Source organism: Poecilia reticulata, linkage group LG16 (genome assembly GCF_000633615.1).
Source record: "Poecilia reticulata strain Guanapo linkage group LG16, Guppy_female_1.0+MT, whole genome shotgun sequence".
NCBI lineage: Eukaryota > Metazoa > Chordata > Actinopteri > Cyprinodontiformes > Poeciliidae > Poecilia > Poecilia reticulata.
In genome coordinates, this window is record NC_024346.1 from 11,900,676 (window position 1) to 11,924,551 (window position 23,876).

The 23,876-nt window shown below is 40.0% G+C and overlaps 1 protein-coding gene across 1 annotated transcript in view; it reads left to right on the plus strand.

The window, feature by feature from the left end:
* Nucleotides 1–263: 263 nt before the first annotated feature.
* The window catches only part of ephb6 (eph receptor B6), a 43,766-nt gene continuing 20,153 nt past the window's right edge, over nt 264–23,876 (plus strand). Inside the window, exons 1-4 of the mRNA XM_008431488.2 lie at nt 264–331; nt 13,426–13,698; nt 17,415–17,584; nt 17,682–17,977. Of these exons, the coding sequence (XP_008429710.1) occupies nt 266–331; nt 13,426–13,698; nt 17,415–17,584; nt 17,682–17,977 (805 nt within the window). The 5' untranslated portion in view covers nt 264–265. The remainder of the gene's footprint in view (nt 332–13,425; nt 13,699–17,414; nt 17,585–17,681; nt 17,978–23,876) is intronic.

Here is a 23,876-nt window from a genome sequence, read left to right on the forward strand (position 1 = left end):
TGAAAATGAATACCTAATGTACTGAACCAAGTTCCAGATCTTGATGGGATCCCAGAGTCCCAAAGGGTTGGCTGTTCTCAAATCTTCAAATATTGATTCTGGTTCACAGGTTCTTGTCTTACTTTGGTGCTCAAGCTGTTCCTCCGTGAAACTATCAAGATTCAAGCAATTATTTTAAACAGAATGCTGCAGATGTCTGGTTTTTTTTTGTTTTTTTTTTTCTCTCACAACTTGTCTATGTCTCTGCTTTTTCCTCCTTCCAGTGATGCTGCTGGACACAACGGAGACTACCTCAGAGCTGGGCTGGACCACACATCCAAAACTATCCGGGGTAAGTGTTGATCTCATCTGCAAATGTGGCTTCCAGGTGATTTTGGGATTAACGCTGCACACACAGATCTAAAATGATAATTTAGCTTATTAAAATGATCAAAGTTCCTGACTTAACCCAACTCAACTCCCAGTACGTGCTGTTGATGTTCTGACTGCAATTTTATCTCAGCTGCCCTCATAACACAGTAGCCAACACGCAGTGTGTTTATGTTCCGCATTTGTTTGTTTCTGAAACTGAGGAGTTGTGTCTGTATTTCCATAAACTGCACTCATTACATTGTTGATCTGAAAGAATAAGGACTTTCTGCAACACTTTTCAGCACTTACAATGACGTTCTCAGAAAAACTGAGACTGAGTTGGCTGCTGCTGCTTCTATCCTGTCTTACTTATATGAGCTTCAGACCATCAAATCAAGTTACAATGAAAGGTTTGTTTGTTTGGATGCATTAAATTACTCAAAAGAAACTTTGGCTGATACGAGAATAACCCTGGTCCAAAATAAATATACATTATCCATGTTAGCATCAGGTCGTAGTTTTCTTCTCTTCAGACGCAGCAGACAGAGGTGATCGCAGTGAGTGACATAAACGGGCATTTCAGGCCATGGTGAGACCAGGCCACTCTTTAAAGCAGAAGCAGGTCTTTCTTTGACGACTGGACAGATGCTGGTTTGCACATGTTTGGTGAATGCAGTGACTTTGTGAATTTGGCCCAGGGTGAGCATGAAGTTCCTCTACGGCTCTGAATCACCAGTTACCAATTTAAAATGTCTGCTTTTGCTTAATGTTTGGTCAACTTGGAGGCATGGAATGCAAACTAAGCCTTTTGACAGAATTATTACAATTATCAATCTGTGTAATAATGTTGCTTGTTTGTTGTTTGTATTGTGTCTAAACAAAACAATGATTTAGCACACTAATGTAGAAATTACAGCTGCATGTCATTGTTTGCAACATTCGTATAGCATAGAACTGTTTGGAGTGCAATAGTTCAATTCGGTTCAACTCGGTTTATTGATATAATGCCAATATTTTCAATTAATCACATACATTCCAACTGATTATCAAACAGAGCAGTTAGCTCAGTTAATGGCTAATATATTCTGAGTGTTATAAGCTTGCATTGTACATGCTAATGTTACAGTCAGCCCGAATCATGACAGCAGATGCTCACACCAGACAGAAATGAAATTACCCATAATCCTAAAGGCCAAAAAGAGAAAGAAGCAAAGAGAAAGAGATTAAAGAAGAAAATAGACATTTTTCATTTTTATCATCATCACAAGATTTTCTAATAAGGTGCAGCACTACTAGAAATATATATATATATAAAAATTATTATTATTTTAACTTTGTATCAAAGTCTTGTTATTTTGAAATTCTGGTTGACTTCTTTTATTTTGTGATGAGTGAAAAGGACAGATTTTTACAAGTTTCAAAGAAACACACTTGCTGACAAGGGACAAAATCTTTTTCAGACTCATTGCTACCTCTGCTTATGAAGCTAGAGCTGATTTTTATAAGTAAGAGAAAAACTGAGGTTGGAGCTTTACAGAAATCAGAAAAGGCCAAAGAAATAAGCAATTTGAGTCTCACCATGAATAACATTGTATTGTTACTCAAAGGATCGAGGTCTTCCTTTAATTCAGGCAGTAGATTTATTTTTTTTGTTGGCGTGCATTTCTGGGAAAAAGGGGAGAGAAAGAGTTCAGCGTCTGAACCTGGTTGACTGCTGGCGTTAGTTTTACAATTGCAGACACGAGGCTTTTTCAAAACCCACCAAATAAATCAAGGAAATAACAGCATCAGAGAGCGAAAGAAAATAAATCTATTTTCAGGGAACAACAGATATTTTTCTGTGGATCAGCAGGTCTTAAATCCGAACTCTGAAAGGTGAAAGGATTGATTCAGTTCAAACGCCGCAGGATATACAGGACCTAACACTCTGACTGGATTCATTTCTTTAAAATCAGAAACGCTGACGGTCACTTTCACACATAAATGAGGTGTTAATTTGTGTTCAAAGCAGGCAGCGTCGCTGAAACGAGCCTCACGCTCTCACACATGCACATAAATCTAAACGCGCAGCTGAATTAGCACAGTTTGCTCCACACGTTTTCCACGATTACAGCAACAGAAAAGTACAGCTGACTTCTACAAACATCCTGGTTTCTCTCTCTCTCTCTCTCTCTCTTGCTGGATTCGATGTCTCTGGTGGTGTCGGTTCTGGTGCGCAGCAGGACATGTCAAAAGGGCCACTAACAAATAACTGTGTTGCAAAACACTTGTTCAATACAAAGCGATTTTCAGGCTGTTGTGCAGTGTGTCGCTTCCTTTATTAGGGCACTGGCAGAAGAGATCATTGGGATCATTCCCAGGATATTCAAATCCAGCATGGTCACTTTTTCAACTAATAACTTCAGATTTACAGAGGGCTTGCAAAGGCACGTCTAATATATAGTTATGGGTAGGAGACAGGATTATTATCTTTTATAGCAGCTGAAAGCTGACTTTACGAGAAGCAGCCAAAGCAGGCCCCACCTCTCATTTCTCAGGAGACTTAAATGCCTTTTTCTCGTGTTTTTCCTTTATTGTTTATGGTAATCCACGACAGAATTACTCACAGTAAAGCAATGATAATGTTTGAACTCGGTGTGCTTATATTCAACACCACTGAGTCAACATGTTGGAGAAGCGCCTCTCGCTGGAGTTACAGGTGTAATTCTATTATGGCGAGTTTCACCAGATTTGCACATGGGGACACTTTGCGCTTCTGCCCATTGTTCACAATGAGATGACTCAAACTCAGTCACACTGGGTGGAGAACGTCTGCCAACACCAGTCAGTTTCTGTCAAGAATTCTGGATTGGATTTCTGTCCTTTGACTAGGCCGTTAATGTATGTTTTTGATCTATGCTATTTTGTTGCACCTCTTGAATAGAAATGGTATAGAAATTCCTTTGTTGTCCCACAGTGGGGACATTTCAAGTGCAACAGCAGTAAAGTGAAAGGCAAGCAAAGCAATCACAGAAAGAATAGCAAAACACTTGAGCATTTCTTTTGTCCAAAGAAATGTGCAGCTAGGTAGGTTAGTTAAACATGTTCAAAAGGGGTATTTGTGCATTAGATTGACAATCAAAACAGTGAAGCAGCAGAAATGAACAGATACTAGCAGAAATGTAATTTAAAATGAGTAAGAACTGTGCAAATACCAGCATCTCCTCTTAAAGACTTCTCATTGCTCTCTCTAAACACCTGAACACTACTGTCACTCCGATAGTGGCCATATTTGCACGCTGTAATAAATAAAATGAAAATATACAAATTTTCCCCACTTTTATCCCAGTTAAGACAAATCTTCACCAGTCTGAACTCGATGTTTGCCACAGTTGTGTGAAGGGTTAAGATTTGATTCTGTAAGTGTCTGACTTAACTCCAGCTGATGTCAGCCAAACATGTTTTAACTTTTAGAACCAAATCTAGACACATTTAGGAGAACCGATTACCCAAACTGTGAACAAGCTCAGCAACAGCTAATGTTGCTTAAACCAAATCCCAAGAAAAAATAAATAACAATTATAGCAAAATCTAGACTTATTTCATGTGGTTGAGGTCAAACTGTTGTGTTCACAGCCAAAAAGGCTTTAAAAAGAAACTGGAAGAAGAGTTGAAAGGAAATAAACAATATAAAAAAAATCTAAGAAAGACGTGGCAACAATTTATCCAGAAGGTTTTCCAATGTGAATACAGCAGCACTGCAAAAACACACAATCTTACCAAGTAATTTTAGTCTAATTTCTAGTTAAAATATTTGCACCCTTGAAATATGACAAAACTAGCTTACATGTAACTTTTCGCAAGATATGAGCTAGCTTGTTTTAAGTCAATAATTCCTTAATTTTGATGGAAATGTATCAGTTCCATCGGTAGATAATTTTACTCATACCATGAGAAAAATGTATTGGTACAAGTGAAATAACCTACCAATGGAACTAGTACATTTTCATCAAAATTAATTAATTATTGACTCAAAACAAGCTATATATTTCTTTAAAAGTTACCCGTGAGTTAGTTTTGTTTTATCTTAAGTGTGCTAAGATAATTTAAACAGAAATTAGACCAAAATGACTTGGTAAGATTTTGTGTTTTCGCAGTGAGATGCTGACCAGGAGCAACTTTCTCAATAAATCCTAGTCTAGAGATCAAATCATTAAATACAATTTGCTTTTCTCCCAGTACACAGAGGACCGCACTTGGTGTGAGCTTAAAGCGGAAAGACGTTGATGCTTTAATGACTTGTTTATATGTTAGGTCACATTATCACAACATTTACTATTTCATCATCACACGTTACATGCTTTTCTCACTTCCTGCAGCCACATATTGTTTTTCACTCAACGGCTACAGACGCCTTTGTGTCGATCTGTCACATAAAACACCCAATAAAATACACTGAGGTCTGTGGTTATAACAAGATGTAACAAGAAACAAAAAAAAAAACAAAAAAAAAACTTTAACCACTTTTGTCTGTCATGTTTTTTTACTAGCTGTTTTTATTAGTTTGTGCTCTGACGCTTTTTAGGCTAAATGAATCTGTATCTCTGGTTGAATGTAAATGTTGGTACTTTTGAATGGCGCTGCTGTTTTGCCGGGTCCCTTTTTTAAAAGAGACTGTAGATCTCAACAAGGTTTTTTATCTGGTAAAGTAGAGGTTAATGTTATTATTACAAATACTCTTGCGAGGCCTTATAATGTCATTAGGCTACCTTGAGGGTGTGTGTGTGTGTGTGTGTGCGCGTGTGTGTGGGGGTGTGCGTGTGTGTGTGTGTGAGTTTGGAGGGTGGTTTCTGCTCGCTATGTGTGTGCTTGCGTGACTGTGCGAGGGTCAACCCCTGGGTCAGTTAAATTCATTCATCTGTGAGTGATTATGGCTCAGTTCTAATATGGCTCATAATTAGACTTATACATTGTTCTGATGCTTTGACGCTTGTGAGTGAAATTGTCATTTTAAAGAGACCTGAAAGCAGACTGCCGGTGCAGAACGACTCCGTCAGACTGTGTAGAGATGTTCAGATTTTATATTATATTAAGAGCATCAAACCACACTGGGAAGTCGCTGAAAGTGATTAGAAAGGTTTGATTGTAAAGCAGAGCAGATTTTAATTTTAACCAACATCTGGCAGGCAGACGCACCAACGTCAGCCTTTTATCTCCTTCTGCACTAACTCTACCTTCCGGCGGCGGCGGCCCGTTCTGTCTTCCAGCGACGGGACATAATAGAACATGATGTTTGATTAAAAAGGGCCTCGTGTGCGTTAGAAAGTTGTGAACCGTGATGGCAGCTGCTAATAGGAGAGACGGTGTGTGTGTGTGTGTGGAAGAGAGAGGAAGTAAGTCCAGGGATGAGCTTGAGTTTTCCTTTTTTCTTTTCTTCCGCTGTCCCTGGATGACAAGTGCTGCTGAGATGAAGATATGGTTATTTGACCTGAGGGCATCGAGCTGAGAAAAGTAGAAAGACAGACCATGAGAGGAGCCGAGGAGGAGAGATGGAGTGTGTGTGTGTGTGTGCGTGTGCATGCGTGTGTGCGTGTGTGTGTTCTTTTTAACCCCGTTCTCTCCTTTCTTTTCACATCCCAGCTTTTCTTTCGCTTTAGGGTTCATGGATATCAGTTACTGCAGTCATTCCTTCTCCATCTTTCTGCATTCTTACTACTGACTTTCTCCCCATGTGTGCAACTCCATTGCTCTTCACACACTCATTTCTTCTGTCCTCCCACAATCATCTTGATCCTCTTTTTTTTCTCTTTCAACCCCAAATCAGTGGAAACTTTTCTCATTTAGTTGCCTTCTTTTGCTCTCGTTATTTTCACTCTCTGTTCATTGTGTGTCTTAGTTTTGCATAAATAAATGTGTGTATGCATGTGCGCGCGTGTGTGTGTGTGTGTGTGTGTGTGTGTGTGTGTGTGTGTCGTGTCAGAGGCCCTGCCCCTCCCTGTCCTCTGTCACTGAGAGCTTGCACGACCCTCCGACATTTCACTTCAAATTAAATCACAAAGATGAGTGTTCTCCTTTTTGTCTGTAACTTTTCCAACGAATCATCCACCCCTCCTCCCCAATTTGTCCCATTTTTCCCCCTTTTTTTTTTTTTTACAAAGGGAGGGAAAATGAGACAAGGCAAAAGAGAAAAAGGCCTGGAAGGGTGAGGAGTAATGGATGAGGAAGGAGTTTAAAGTCACAAAAAACAGAAAACTGTGTTTTTGCACGCAATCATGCAGACTCTGTATACTTAAGAATATTCAGTTAATTTGTTTTCTGATATTTTTTGCTGATAAAAAAGCAAAATGGGATTTTTAAATGATTAATTTTTACAAAAAAAAATGAAATGTGGTAGAGTATCTGTAATGATGTGGGCAAACCACCCTGGTCAAATGTGTGATAAAACAGATCCAGTTGTTAAATAATAGATTAATTTTGATTAACAACATTACTACGCAATCTGTAGAGTCAAGAAGTCACTAAACAAAAAGAAGCACTCGCCCTCCAATCTAAAGAAACGAGAAATTCACTGACATCTATCACTTTGAAATGTTTTACAAACTCCTTGTCGAGGCTCAGAGACGTCGGCAGACCACGGGGGAAACTGTGATCCACAAACAGAGGAAACATTGAACAGAGCTGAATATTCCCAGTCGCCAGCAAACAACTCATCCAGGATGTCACAAAGGAATCCTGAGCAACATCTTAAGCATTGCTAGTTTCACATGTCTCAGTTAAGCAGGACTTTACCGGGAAGAAAGAGGCTGGGCAGAAACAGTTTGTTTAGCAGAGCTGCAAAACCAAAATTAAACATTATAATGATCCCCAGGAAGGATCACATGAAGCTCCATGAATGATCCACAAGAAGCTGTTCTGCGGACAAAATCTTCTGGTATAAAAACTAATGCATGTCTGAAAAATGACTGCTGAACTTTTACAAACTACCTCTCAGTCCAACACACTTAAGAACGGTTGTAAGCGGCATAATGGAAAGGCAAAGCTGTACCGAAGAGCAGGAGCTTCTTAAGGTCCAATTTCAAGGTGATAAAGTCAAATTTCTTTAAAGTTATGTTTGGTAAATATAGGATTTTTATTCCGTATGAAGACAGGATCCTTAATTGTGTTATAAAATGACATTGTGTGCCTGGAAAGTACATCATACTGCCCTTTTAATCACAGTTGTGTTGAACAGCAACACAACGATCTGACCGCTAGTGAGGATTTAACTCAACCAGCTTTTAGTTTTAGAGTCAGATTTGCTATTGAGGCTATCGAGGTTCAGATGTAATTTTTCCACTCACAGCTCAAATCATTATTCGAGAACTGCTCAGGTTGTCTGATTTTAAAATTAGCTCCATGATCTGCGACATTTAAGTGTGGCAGTAAAGCTTAAACACAATAAATCTGTGGAGGAGAAAGCACTTTCTCACAGCCCTGGTTCAAAGCCGTGGCGTATCAATGTTTTACTGCACAACCTCCCGCTATCTTTAAACGCAAACCCATAAAACTTCACACTGGTGCTCAATTTTCAGCTCGCAATTTTTATTTTTTTTTCTCCACTCTCCTCATCTGCATCCGTCCACCCGACCGTTTACTCTCCGTTGTTTCCTGGTTCCAATTTCCCCTCGTTGCCTGGTCTGAAGGAGTGAGTCAGAGCCTTGGAAAGACATTTCTGTCCTTTCACTCCATTAGACCGACAGCGCCTCAGACGCTTTTTATGTGCTCACTGATCATATCATTATTCCAGCTGGTCCAAATACCAAATCACTCTCTGATGTGTGATGCTATGAAGATTTTCCTCCCCGCAGACTGTCAGAACCACAGTGAAACAGACCTAAGCGCGCCAAGATGGAGTAACACGTACAAAACCATGAATCACACATGAAATGCGCCCCTGTTGGCTGGTTGGACCTTTTGTCTTCTTTCCTCTGTTGTACTGGGGAATAATGACGATCAGGGCCTAATACATAATTCTTTTGAATTAAGCCAGAAAAGGTCCAGCTTTTCCCTTCGGGAGCCAGGTGAACCTAGAATCAGAGTCTTTTCATCCCTGAAGGGAGCGAGCTCTGCAGCTAGTAAACCTAAAACCCGCATGTACATTTGCATTTTGCAGAGTCGAACCGAGTTCCTTTCTGAGTTCACTTAAATCTAAGTTTGTACTCTGCTGAAGGAAAATAAAACCGGATTATTTCTTCACCTGTCACAGGTGCACAACTCCAGGCAATGCAGACGGATCAGAACAAGGCTGCTGAAGCGCAAACTTATTTCCATACTATTTATCGGTATCATATAATTGCAGCAAATTGTTCAAAATGTGTTGTGAAGTATGCCTGATTCTCAGTAGTTTGTTGTGTTGACATTGAATTTTGTCTCTGATTCCGGTGGGCGTGAAGAGAATCTCTCTTTTCAAATAAACTCAGCATCAACACGTCTTTTCATGGGCGTCCTTGCTGCTCCGTCCTTTATACTGAGGGAGGATTCATTTTGAAAATCGCTTGCATTATCTCCTCTGTTGTTATCCGTTAATATAAAAAGAAACGTTTTTTCGGGATATGGCAATTTTATTTCATTAATTTTTGACATCGTCCCTTTGAGTCACTGAAATATTAGGCAAATTGAAACCGGATGAGATGGAAGGCTATGGAGAAATGAATGCTTTTGGATCATTATTTATCCACAAAGAAAACAAAAACTTCTAATATTGTGTAAATGGACTGATATTTAAAATGGTTATTGTTCATAAAAGTTTTCCCTAGAGCATAAAGGACAGCAGGATTCACCTCATACGGCTGCACAGAAAGATCCAAAGCCAAAAGTCACATGTTTCTGCTTATGTTGTCACCTCGTTTCTTAAGGTATGTGGGCCACAGCTGATGAACATGTGAGGGAGCGGCGAGCCCTATGGATGTGTGTGTGTGTGTGTGTGTGTGTGTGTGTGTGTGTGTGTGTGTGTGTGTGTGTGTGTGTGTGTGTGTGTGTGTGTAAATGGGAGTCATGCTTCTCAGCTGTGCAGCTGTCAAAATGTCAGCTTGATATTTGAAATCACCAACAAAACACCACAGCCACAGTTTTCAGCAGGAGAATGCAAAACAAAAGCTGGGATGTGAAAAGAAAAGAGAATGGGGTTAAAAAACACACACACACACACACATGTGCGCGCACGCACACAAACACACACACAAAGGCAGCATCACATTTGGTCATTTTATTGCTCTTGTCTGGAATTTGCAGAGTTTTTTTTTTTTTGGTTCTGTGAAAAGTGTTTCCCAGTTATTATCAATGCTAGTTTTTACAACTGGACTCAATTTTATTTTATCTGTGCGTTTGTATCTGTGCGCATGCAGCCATAGCGCCATCTACGACTGTAAGCATTCCTCTCAGTTTGCAAACTCAAGATTTCACACGGTTGGAGCATAAAGAGAGAGAAATCTTTGATCTCTTCGCACAACCTCTCTAGATCATTCAAGGTCGTCTCTTGTTCTCTCTTCTCCTCAGTCGCCTCAAACACTCTCTGCAGGGTTTATGTCTGAAGGCAGAGCTGACCATGAAAAGTACAGATTTGTTTCTGATTGTCTACTTCTGTGTTAATCCACATTCTGGATCGTTATCCTGCAGAAAGAGCAAATGACAACCAGCTTCAGGATTTCTGGCAGAGACTTAAAATGTCCCGGTATTTCAAAGAATGTGAAATGCTGTGCACTTTAACAAGTTTGCTTTGCACTTTGAAAAAAGCATGACTTGCCCGCAGCATGACAGATCCACTATCGTGCTTTATCATAAGATTGACGGGAGGTTATTATAATGGATTTTTCACATTTCTGTTGTTTTAAGCAAAAAGTGCTGTTTGATGCTAAAAGGGACGTTGTATCCTCATCTGCCCAAAGTGTCCAGTTTTGCTAAGAAACCCTTCACTATTAGCAAATTCCAGATATTTATATTCATGATGGTGGGGAAGAAAACACTTTTTTTTTCTACTATCATTCTGAAATAACAAGTTGGCACACTGATTAATAATAGTTATTATGGAGGATCAATGACAACAAGAAGAAACTCTTAACTAATCAGAGGCGATGAGCAACAAGTGTAGCGAAATGCAAGCAGGGAAACTGAAGGAGAGCGACTAATTAACACAGAGGAGCTGAACTAAGACTCAAACTAAATTTAAGAGAAAAACAAAACTACAGTGGTCTGTGAGAACCAAATTTAAATGCACAAATAAGAAAACAGGAATGTGCTAAGAAACTAACAGTTAGTCCTCTTCTAGCAATAGTTCACACAGATATTTGAACTGAAATATGGCAAACATGAATAAACAACAAATAAAAATGCTTAAAACATCAACAGATATAAAAACCGTAACGCACGCGTGGATCAGGACAAGAAAGCAGAACATAAATAAATCCTTCAAAATAACAGTTGTCTGCTTAAGTATCATTTTATCAATCAAATCACAGCAGCTTTTATCTGCACAGTGTTAAATTAAATACATGTGAAAAGATGGTCAATATTATCAAGAAGTACTCATCGAATACAAACACAGCTATTTTAGTAATATTTTACTAAGTTTGTTAGTTGGCAGTTTTATCAAACGACTGGTGAAAATAAGTCATTCAGCATTTCTGTTTATTTGTTATTCTGTGCCCAGAATATGGAAATAGTTTACTAAAAGCGGAACATATGTGAACGAAAGTAGAGTCTTCTAAGCACAAGCTGGCTCCATCGTTCACGTGAATGACTGAACTCGCGTCACACAAATTCAATTTGGCCCAAGCCGACGTGTCACATGATGTTTTGCAGCTGCGATATAAAACGGGTTTGCGAGATAACAAGCCGCCATCTAACTCGAGTTAAATCGCTGCTTCAGTAAGAAAAAATAAAATAACAGACAGCTTGTTTTGAGTGTAATTCAATATAGCTGGTTTATTCTGTAAATTACAATTAGTTGCAATTACAATTGCAATAGTTATTTTAGATTTGAATGCAGACGTGACTTGTGCTTTTGGCCTGGCCTTTCTTATCTCATCTCTGCCTTGGCCAAAAAATAAAAAAAAAGTTAAAACCCCTTTGAGTAGCTTTGATGGGCTGTAGCAATATCAAAATTTAATTTAGCTTTAGATATAATTTTATTTATACGAGCTCCCATTTTTTGTAGCTTCGCTACACTTGTGTTGGATGTGACTGTATTTAACATAATGCGTACAGTAATACAATTACGACGACTAAATCCACAAAACTGCAAATGCTACTCAAAGTGCCTTTTTTGATAATTAAATATTTGGTTACTTTCAAGCTGTTTCGTCCTATTGCATCAAAACATCTCCTCTGCTAAAAGACCTGAAACACACAGCATGAGTCATGCTGTGGGTCTAATTACTGTTTCCTAAGGGAACAATTTCCATAACGTCAGAGAACCATAAAACATTTATGGACAGCTTGAGACATCAACGTTGAGGTTGCACAGTAGAAAAACACAAACCCACCGGATGACATCATTGTAGCAAAGCTTTTATCTTCTGCTCGACCAGCCCGGAGGAGAAAGGACACAGAGAGATAAAGGACGCTGTGCACGTCTGTGGAAATGTCACAGGTAGCAGAGAGGGGAATGAAGCGTTTCTGAAAAATCTGAACACCTTGGGTTAAATCTCAAATTATTTTATCTCGAAGAACAAATCCACGATGAAACGTTTCAAGACATTTTCAAATTAATGTGATATTTAACGGGCAAACAAACAAATCTGTTTGACAAAATAATGTTGAAAATACAAAATCTTTAACAGCCGAGTTGCACAGGTGTGTTTAATGTATTTTAATGTTTTTACAGCACAGATGTGATGCTTTTTTTTTTTTTTTACAAAACTATATGCGCCAAGTTTAAAAAGTCAAAGCAACACTAAATTGATATATTAGCACATTTAGAACCATATTTTAATTGAAGTGTATTTAAAAAAAAATAAATAACTGTAAAACAAATCACAAATCAATTCAATTTCAGGGAGGAAAAATGTCTTTAATTAAATTTCAGAAGTATGAGCAAAGGATTGGAAAACAAACAACATAAATAAATAGAACTGCTCTAATGAAATAAATTAGATTTTATACTTAGTTTGCATGTTTATTTTCTTTTTGTTTTGCATGCCATGTAGATATAAAACAACATATATTTAAAGATCTGCACTTCGCAGCTACCTAAAAACATTACTTAAGTCATGACGAAGAGATCATTATTTAATGTAGGAGAAACTGCAGGCGGTCATATTCACCATTATTCAACAGTATGCATGCCGTCTCTAAACCCCGGTGTTGTGCTAACTTCTGTGTCCTCATTTAGATCTATTCCCTCCGCTCTGCACAGAAAACATAACTCAGCACAACACCTGGAGCAGATGTGTTTGTTGTTGCAATTTTTTACATTGTTTTATTCCTTGACCTTAAATTTCACTAGCGTAAGTGTTTATCAGCTGCTTCTTGTGGCTGACTTTGGTTTGCAAGTGTTGAATTAATTAAACTAATTATCTGAGCTGATATCTCAAAGCTCTGCTGAACATAGGGGCCGCTGGATAAATCTCATTAATACCAGGTGCTTTTTGCAAAACAAGCAATATTTAACCCACCTGTGTTGGAACATAAAGGGAAAACTGCAGAACCAGAACATTTAAAGCTGAAATTATCTCATGGATTTACCTCAAGGGGAAACATGCAGAAATTAATTAGGTTATCTCCTGGTCATTAGTTTTTATCTGCAACACTTAAAGCATGTTCCAGGCACTAAACGAAAGGCCCAAGTGGTTTAATTACTGGGTTTGATGATCATGATTAATTAGACAGAGGAAAGGCTGCCGTGTGTGGACACAGACGTGGCCTACTTTTGGAGTGATTTTGATAAATATGCTTTTTATCTGTGGATTCAGAACAGATTGTTTTTGTACCGTAACGAACAAAAGCAAACCTGCACAATAGTTCTTGCAGATCAGAAAACTAAAACTGACGTAGGATACTAATCTGATTTATCTCTCTCCCCTCCTCGCCACCTCCCTGTGTGGTCTCTGCCTCCCTCAGTGGGACGAGGTCAGCGTCCTGGATGACCGGGGGAAGCTCATACGGACCTTCGAGGTCTGCAATGTCAATCAGAATTCCCGTCAGCAGGACAGCTGGCTGGCGACACCTTTCCTCTTCCGGCAGTCGGCTCCGCGGATGTTTGTGACGTTGCGCTTCTCTGTGCGCGACTGCGCCAGCCTGCGGACGCCGTCGCCCACCTGTCGGGAAACGCTCACCCTCTTCTACAAGCAGGCCGACTCGCAGGCAGAGCTAATGAAGACCTGGAGCCCGGAGGTGAGATCAAACACGGGAACATTCATATATTTTGTCATTCCAGTTTGACTGGAAACTCTCACACCGAGTGTCGAAGTGGTAAGGAACGCCATGTTCCAGATGATGTTAACCTCGATTAGAGGTCAGCAATTTAAAACCCGCCTTTTCAAAATAGTTTGCAGATTTTTGTTTTGTTTCTTTTTGGAACATCCATGCATGTTTTTTGCTCTGCACTGGCAATTTGCGCTGCTTCTGAAGCGCATGTCTAAATGCTATTTGTTGATAACGCAAGATGAAAAAAAAAAAAACGTGTCATTTAAATTTGCCGTGATTGGTGGCAAAGGCCACTTTAAATGGCCATGTGCTGGATGGTAACTTTAAACGCCTCTTGGCGTTTTTTTCAACTCTGGTTCCTGTCTTTGTTGGATGATGTCACGAAACAAGAAAAAGACGAGAACAGAAAGCAAAGATTTGCTGCATCAGTTTAGTCTAACCACAGATGTAGTTTTACACATCCGTCACCTCTTGTCAGAATAAAATCTCTTCACACACACCAAAAGAAGACGGCACAGTTTTGGCTTTTGGATCAGTTCCCCTTTGGGACTTCAGAACTTGCTTTACAGATTCTTTCACAATGTAAAATACATAATGCCCTGCAAAAACAAATATTACCTAGCAAACTTTTCCACATTTGGTCACATTACAGCAGCATCTTTACTCTTTTAATTGGTGTTGGCCAAACTGTGCATAGTTGTGGCGCAGTAGTGAAATTACATCTGAATGTCAATTGTTTGCTGTTCTGTGAAGAAATCAGAGGTTTGAAGACAAAGGAGAACTTTAGGCAGAAAGTTGTGAAGAAGTGTCCAAGATTTTAACATCTCAAGGAATAATATACAATCCATCATCTGAAAGAAGAGATGCACAGATCCACACCTCAGCTGGCAAAATCTGGGTCTTTTGCAAGAGTGGCAAGAGTAAAGTGAGAAATGGCAATGCAGTAGTTTACATAAATGCTGAATGGCTCAGTCAAAGTCCAGACCGAAATCAAACTAAGAATATGAAGTGAAACATGGAAAATGCTCTTGATAGACTGGATTTGAATTGATGAAAACTTCAATGTCTAGATGTGAAAAGCTGGCAGAGACGAACCATGTGAGACTTGCAGTTGTTACAGCAAAAGGTCAAAAGGTCTCTAGAAAACTCTGATTCAGGGAGACAGTTTCTGCAATTGTAAAAAAAAAAAAAAACATAAAAAATTGAAGATCATGTGTTTATGGTCTCTCCACCAACATGGAGTTAGTTCTCTGTGATGGTCTGTCACTTAAAATTCCAACAGAATATATTGAAGTTTGAGGGTTTTGGACAAAAAGTGAGAAAGTACAAAGAGGGTGTGAATTATTTTGCAATCTGCTGTATTTTTTTTTGTTTGTTTGTTTTTGTTTTTTATAGCAGATGATTCCTTAAGGAGATAATTAGCATACTTCCTAGGTAAAAAAAAATAAGTTATTCTGCATACAGTGGAATGATGAACATACACATCACTAGGACATTCCCAAATCCGGTGTGTGTAATTTATCATTTCATGACCATCCGAGTTTGAAAGTTGTGCTGATTCAAAGTACTCTGACTGCTCTGCCGTTTCCTCTTGGATAGTTACAAGTCTGCATCTGTTTCTCCCCCCCTTTTTTTTTAATTTGGGAGAAAATAAAGGAAAGAGAGAGAGAGGGATTTCTTTTTCTGGACTTGTCTTGTCCTTCATCCTGACTGCTGTGATGGTATGACCAGGCGATGCATTTATCAGCTGGCCATCACCACACACTGCCTTGACCTTTGTAAGGCGCATGTGTGGAAGGGCGCGCGTTGCTCAGTGCTCACACAGCGATGATGTCTTCACAGATAAACCTCCGGATTCTCAGCCTAAGGGGAAATAACCACGGCTACATGTCAGCAGGCATGTCAGAGCAGAGCAGCACGGTGCTGCATAGACGTCACCGTCTTCCAGATCCATTAAAAATAAAAGGCTTAAACCCAAAAGGTGTGGAGTGGTGTCAGAACTGAGAGGAGACGACGTTTTCCAAATGTGTACATTTTAAAACGGTTGAAGTTTGCTAAATACATTCAATGATTAATTAAATGTAGCACCCAGAAGAATTGGCCTAATTTGGTCCTAATTTTGTGCACATGCCTGCAAGCAAATGATTTAGTTTGCACGGCTTGGCTTGTCTAGGATGGGACCCGGAGGGAGGAGCTAGCGCCATCGTGAGTGAGTCGCTTTGTATCCCGGCCCTGAGGGGGGCCTGGCATGTGACCATCTGTGTGCCGGTGCTACCAAATCTGTGATCCATTTGACTTTACAACAAAGGCAATACAGTCACGGGACCCCCGACGTTTCCTCTCCACACCGACGGAGAGCTTAGCACTCCCTTTTCTAGTTAGTCATCTGAAACCATTAATTATTACAAGTTTGGGATGTTAAGTTGTGATTACCAGATCTGTCTGGGTATTAACTCTCTATACTTTGTAATAACAAAACTGAATTTAACTGTAAAGTTACAAAACTCTTGTGCATGTTATGTGTTGCTACCCAAAGCTGTTAATCCCCGAATGCCCACTGCAAGACTCAAACGACTTCCTAATTAAGTAGTCTGGCCACAGCCGATTTAAACAGGTATTATTTTAGTCACTGCTTGAGGCAAAGCACCTCCAGACAGAATTATTAAAGTCATCATTAGTGATTCATCGCTGTTAACATTAAAGCGGCAGCCCTTTCATTGTCGTCTGACAATGACTGATTGCATAATCACTCTGATTACTGTAGAAAAGCTGCTGGGATTAGTGGTTTCTTTAAACCGGACACACGGGCAGCGGTTTTTAATATTTAAAGTCTTTCAGCTTTCACCTTAAACGTCACGTCATTCCTACGACGCGATGCTGATAATAATCATCTTTAAGATGTAAAATCAGGCCTTTGAATCGGGTGCAAACCGAAATGACTGAAATCAGAAACTGTTTTTCTTCTCATTTTTCTCTGAGGTCGTTAGAGTTTCAGTGATTCAGATTTTCTTTTTCCTGAGGACAATAATACTTGGAGAAAGAATTTCTGCAGGTTGTAGTTTTAAACCTAACAGGGAAATGATCACACACATTTATGACTCACCTCTCTGAAAGTCCAAGCAAGGACTAAAACACAAGCCCCTGCTTGGATCTGCACAGACTCAAATCTGCAGTCACAATTATTATAAAATATCAGTTGAAAGCATGAATACGTATGCTGAAATAAATCGTGCTTGATTATCTAGCTACAGCTAGAACAAATGTATTGTGTGTTATGATTCCTGGTTTCATTTTTATTACATCTTATGCGACACAAAGCAGTGCATTGCTGCAAAGTGCAGCGTAAGGGAAATACAGTTTCCAAGTCCTTTCCTATAAATAAATGCTTTAAAAGTGAGGTGCGCATTGGTGTTCAGCCGCCTTGAGTAATTACTTAACTTGTTAGCTGTTCACCACACTAAGGGTTTTATAGCGCCTTGCTCCATCTGCTTGATGTTTCCCTAGCAATAGCAAACTGCTAACAGGATCTTTTATGGCCATCTTTTAAAAATGACTTTCTCTGCTTTACTCTTCCATTAAGCTGAGACTATATTTGGCAGGAACATGACCAGGACCTCTGTAGGAGTCGATGTGTCTCATAACTAACAGTGATCAAATGTGCTTTGTCCTCTCTGCCTCTACAGCCGTCTAGCAGCGATAAAGAGTCGAGGGAGGGCTGGGTGAAGATCGACACCATTGCTGCTGATAAGAGCTTCTCCAAAGTGGAGCCCAGTTCACCTCACCAGTACCAACCCAACCGCTACAGTCGCATCAACGTTAAAACGCGAAGCTTCGCTCCTCTCACGCGTGGCGGGTAATCAGCGCCGCGCCGTTTCCTATATCTTCTGCTTCCTCTCTGTAGAACAAAGAGTCTTTAACATTCCAGTCTCTACGTGCGGCCTTGGTTTCAGGTTCGTCTTGGCAATTGTGGACAGTGGCGCTTGCGTTTCCCTCATGGGGGTGTCCATCTTCTACCGGCGTTGTCCAGCCACCAGTCTCCACTTGGCGTCCTACCCTGCGACTCCCTCTGGCGCAGAGCCGACCGCTCTGGTTCCCGTGATGGGGAGCTGCGTCCCCCACAGCAGAGCGCAGGGCGGGACGCCCCCTCGCATGCACTGCAACGCCGAGGGCGAGTGGATGGTCCCCGTCGGAGGATGCGTCTGTGACAAAGGATATGAGCCGAACGTCAACGGATCTGCCTGCCTGGGTGAGTTCAGAGGCCTGTAGTGAGGTTAATTACTGGATGGGAAAACTCACAGACTGGAAACAAGCAATTCTCTGAAGAACCTCAGCAAAGCCTGGAGATCCTTTTGTGTTCAGAGTGAACCTGGTTTGCAATTAATGGAATCTTGTTATTGGAGTCGCTGCTGGGTGAAGGTCAGCGCTTCTGGCAAAAAAAAAAAAAAAAATGCACGGCACTTTGTTGTAAAATATTACTAGGCAAGTCCACGGCTTTCTATAAATGAAGGGTCTTCTGGCAAAGATGTGCATAAAGTGCAGCCAGCTTCTATTCCAAAAGCGTTTAAGCTGCATCTTGCTCATGTTGTAGTAACAACAAAAAAACTGCTTACCTACTATTGTTGGTCCAGGTCTCAGTTGCTTTGAACTTTTAAAATGATAGATTAATGTTTGGGCACATGCTATTTTCTTGTCGTCATTGCCTGAATTGTGAAGAGCAACGTACATCTTCGATTCTTATTTTTATGTTTCAAAGAGCAGCTATAAAACTTTAAAAAAGCAAAAATTGTATTTTATAGTGATTGTTAGAGACACCGATAAGCTTCATGATGAAATGTGCTTTTGATATTTCCACTGCAGCATTTTTGTTGGAATTTTTTCTTCAAATAGGCAACTTTTCCAGAAAATATTAGGAGTTGTAATTATGTCAACAATTATTTCTTAATCTTTGAGACAATTACAGTGCTTTAAAAGCTAAGAAGTGGCAATGACAGTAGTGTGCATATAATGTTTCAGTTCATTTTAGGAGCACAGGGTGCAGGCTTATTTATTGTTCTGTATTTTCAGATCAATAATAACCAATCGTGTCTCCACGGCAAATAAAAAGACAGATGCGATATCCACACATTTTGATAGCTTCACAAGATCTCGCTGCATTCTTTCCAGCACAAGTTTCTCGTTGGGCATTTTTATCAACGCAGCCCATTTGCAGTTGTAAAAATTCCTCGGCCTTATAAAAGTGCGGAAGCATAAAAAGCTGAGCATTCCTCCACCAAAAGATCTTCGCTCCCTCCAAACCACATTCTGACATCATCTCAGTCTCTTAAAATTTGCCGATCTGAAGGTGCTCGGATCTGGATTTTGTGGCTGATTTCTTGTTTCCGTCTTTGCCAACGCTTTGACCTCCGCCAATTTTGGCTGATTCCACTTTCTGTTGCCGGACTGAAATGTGAGAAAATGTACATTTCACTCAAAATTGTTTTCATAAGCTTTCCTGCCAAGATTATAATTATTTTTTTCACATTGAGAACAGAGGAAATGCCACTCTGTCTGTAAAAGCATGGCCTTTTTTCACTTCACATTGGTGTTTTACTTTACGTTGGTCTCATAACATTGCATCTGTGGTTGAAGCACAATAAATTGTGTGGGATTTCAAAACGTTGATAAAGTAGTTGGGTTTTTTTTCACTTGTAGCCGTGAGCTTAATAGTTTCCTGCGCCGTCGTTTCCTAATAGAATAAACGGTCTTGAAAGTCTTGTTGTTGTGATAAATGCTGCCTAGAGTGGAAGCAGACATGTGACAAAGACCTCCTGTTCCCACAAGGTGCTCCTTCTCCTCACGGGTAATCCAGCCTTGACGTGTTGTGACATTGCCTTCTAACTGTCTTTGTGCGAGGTGAGCTCATTTGAATTCGGGTGTCCAAAGAGCCGCGCTCGCAGTCAGTCAGCTGTTTGGATCAATTTGTTTATTTTTTTATTTTCCCTCCCTGTCAGTTTTCCTCTCTGTTTTTTCCTGATTCGCTGAGCCTCTTGATCAATAGCGCTGTCGCTCTGATGCACTTCTGTGATTGATGAGGAGACCAGAGGGAATTGAGGGCAGGCAGGCTGAGGCGGGATGAGACGAAGAGACTCTATCCTCTCCATACGGTCAGTAATCACTGGAGGTTTTTCATCCAGAAATGCAGATAATTTACTGTCAAAGTGGGATTAATGGATCAAAGGAAGAAGGGATGCTTGTACAGCCAAGAGACAAAGAGATTTAAGAAAAGGTCAGAAATGGCAAAACTGGTTAAGGAGCACTTTACACTTCTTAAGATGTGTACAAGTAAGGCAGGAAAACTGAGACGTCCAGATGGACAGGAAGGAATATATATGAAGAGAGAGTGGGGTGGGGGAGAGGGGGAGAGGAAGAAAGGGAAAGAACCGTAGTGGGAGGGACATGACACATTTAGGTCATGGCGATGTAATGGCCACTCGTCTGTGAACAAGTGACAGAAACCGCAGGGGGAGAGAGTGGAGGAAAACTGGGGAGAGACTGAAAGATAGGAGGATGCAAGTTAATGACTTAAAGAACTGAGCAGGCAAAAAAAAAAAAAGTAAAGATGAGGAGGAGAATTTGGAGAGTTGTTGCGTACATGTGAGTCTATGTCACTGCGGTGCCGATGTTTGCTCGGCGGAGGCCTTGAAAATGCAAGGACCGGAGTCAAAAACTGCATCCTCACAGGAATTTCACCAGACGTAGTTGCTCAAGTCTTAACTAACGGTTAATCTTCAATCCTGCCAACTCAGCTGTGAAATGTGTTTGCGCTCCTTGCCTTTGCATCTGCGCTCAGCCTGCCGCTTTGTGTCCGTTGCATCTGACTGATGTCTGCTGACAAACCGGCCCTCGAAAACGCTCGGCCGCTGCAGCGAAGACCTCCGGTGGCCGTCCCGACGCGTTGCTGCCCGCGCCGTGGTCGCTCGGTGTTCCAGTTTGTGTTTTGTTGATCACTTCACTGACTAATGACGGAGGCCGGCGTCTGGTGCGTTGTTGTCCTCTCTGGTTCCATGGGAATGATGAGGCAGCAGGAAGACGGTTAACTGGAAACGCAAAGACCAAACCATTGTTCCCAGTTGAGACGAGTACCAGAGTTTCCTCAATCAGACATCTTGTTCTTAAGATTCAGATTTAATAATAAGATTTTTTATTTTTTATTTTGTCTAAATGCAGTAAATGAAACAAAAAGTGGTTGTTTTTTTTTGGGGGGGGGAGAAAAAACTTCATCCTCAAGACATAATTCAAATCTTTATTTTTGCACAACTACTCATATTTGTGGTGACTCTGGAGACTTTATTAAAGTAAATCTGTTATTTTTATGGAAATTATGGCATAACAATAAAAATTTAAACTTTTTAAAATAACAATATGATAGCAATGTTCAAGCCTTTTGTCACTTCCTCGTTTTAAACCTGTAGCCTATTTGCCAGAGGCAATTGTACATTACTCTTAAAGCCGTTCCAAAGTGTTTAATTATTAGCTGCAAATGAAATATGTTAATTTTCTCAATGTACAATACAAGAAACGGCAAAGCAAGAGAATGGTACATTTTACTCAAACAATGTAAACTTTAACCACAGGTGCAAAAAGACCTGAAAAATATCACACAGGAAAAAAGTAACATTTGTTTTTATTCAGTGTAGAAAAATCAAACCACGTGACGAAATAATTGTTTCTAATGAAAATCAAGGAACCCGACCCACAGCATCATAGATCCTCCATCATAGTTAAAAGTGAGTGAACATGAAGTGGTTTCCACATGTATATTTTTATTCCATCCCAAACTTACAGTCTCTTTTCCAATGAAGAAAGTGAACTCAATATAAAGTAGATTAGAGTGTTTGCTCTTTAAAAGCCTAACCCTATTTTAATGCATTTTGCACATTTTTAACCTTTAGCTTTTGAAAAGTCTGGATCCTTTCTAGAGACTCCATCACAGCTTTTCAGTTTAATTTTATTTGCCCAAAAACAAGACTGCCAGCTGGCTGCCTAAATGGGCTGAAGCAGCGACAATTTATTTTACTGTTTTTTTTCCCCCCTCCGTTGGAAAAATGTCCTCGATTGAATCAGGAGGACAAATCCTAAAGAAAACGCAGAAATTACAGCTCTGACTCTGTAGGTGGCAATAACGTGAACATTAATTGGCAAGCCGTCCTGACCCTCAAATTACAGAAGAGCAACACTCTAAATATAACTATTGAGATTCCCAAAACAAAACTGTAGCTCATTATTTCTTTCATGACTCTCACGCATTAATTTTGTCACCGCATGATACAACTTAATGGCCAAACAGTCAGGAAAATGTGAGCCAGACAAAAAAAAAAAAAAAAGACAAAACAACTCGAATGCTCTAGTGGTTTCTCGTACACAAAACAATGCTGGTAATGCACAACGCAGGCAGTTAAATGGTTATTGTTCACAGCATCTCATTTATTCATGTTTACGCATATTAGCAAAAAGAGGTTGAGTTTTCAGTCGAAGCTTAATCCCACCAAAAACGTGTCGCTTCCGTGCGAGTGCGAGGCGCGAACTGTCTCTATGAGCGCTGCTAGATTTTAGGAATAGATTCCTTTCATCTCCTATGGCGTGGACGCATTCCAAGATGGCAGAATTTAGGGCTCAAGTTGTGAAAAGAATAGTCCAGAAAGCATGAGACATCATTTTCACATGTGCAGATCTCGACTCCTTTGAGAATTGTGTAAGTCTCTGTTAATCCATCACATGCTTCTTGATTCTTCTGGCGTCATAGTCACAAAAACAACAGTTGGACTGATGATAAATTGAGACGCTGACTGAGACTTTGGACACTTGCAAAAAACAAAGACAGCATTTTGCGAAAAGATGATTAAAAAAACAAAACTCTTAATTTATCCTAAGAACTGTTGATCATATTTAAAAGAACACCCAAATTGTGACTGATCGGTGTGACATTCAGATGTCAGAAATTTGCTTGTAAGTCTTGAGAAAAATTGCAGAAGATGATTGCGCCAGCAGCTGCCTGCTGGTTTTTAATAATTTTCCTGCCAAACAGCATAAGGATGAGTTGGCCTTTTGACATTTTCAGCTCAAATGTGAAAGGGAGAAGCAGGGAGCGCACAGAAACATGACATGATTGCACCTGTTTGGTACAACATGAAACAGCTCTTCAATTTTTTTTTTTTTTTAGCCCCCCTCTGAGTTGCTTCCTCCTGGCGTCACATCGTCCTCTGACAGACGTCGTTTATTTGATTCCCTGTAAGCTACAGATGAGGATTTAGGACAGAGATTAGTGCCAAATGCCAAAATGAGCCTCGATTTCATTCGGTGCAACATGCTGCTGTTTGCGAGTGTGACCTGACTGACTGAAATATCCCACATGTCAGACTGTCCTGATTTACCAACGAAGAGAGGTTAGTCAGCACAAATCTTACTGGTGTATATTCAGAGGTAAAATCAGAGGGGTGATAGATGCAGTGCTGTAGGAATGTCTTTCCACACAAATGTTTAAAGTCAAAGATAAATCCACAAAGCAGTTTTCATATTTACCAGGTTTACAATTATTCTGTGTTTTCTCCTAGATAGTGGCTCTCAGTTTGCTGAAGTCCCAAAGACAAATTACTTTGCATCCCAAAGACATTAATCAACATTGACAAGTTGATTAATGTCAATGATCTTGCTTCTTTTAAAAGCTTTTATATCTGGGCATGATGGTTTGCTTTTTGAGATTTTGACGACAGGCTCTAGAGTTCAAGGGTTGATTACTTTTCCCTTTGGTTCTTTGGTTCTTCTGGATTTTGTTCATAGTCCCGTATTATTAGCAAGTCTTTTCAGGTCTAATTTCTGAAATAAGTTCCTGCTTTGGGGCAAAACATGAACAAAGCAATCAATGAAATAACTGATCAATGTTGACCTCTGGCTTGACCTCGCTGCAGGACGTTTCCAGGCCAACTGGATGATTGTGGTTGAACACGCACAGCCAAACGAAATCAATCACACGTTGGGGATTTTATTGAGCATACAGCAGTGTCAGAAAAGGGCCTGTGATGTTTACTCTAAAGTAAAATGCTTTAAATTATGCTTCACAGACTTCTTAAAGGAGAAATGATGGCAATCAGGATGTGTGTTTGCGAGAT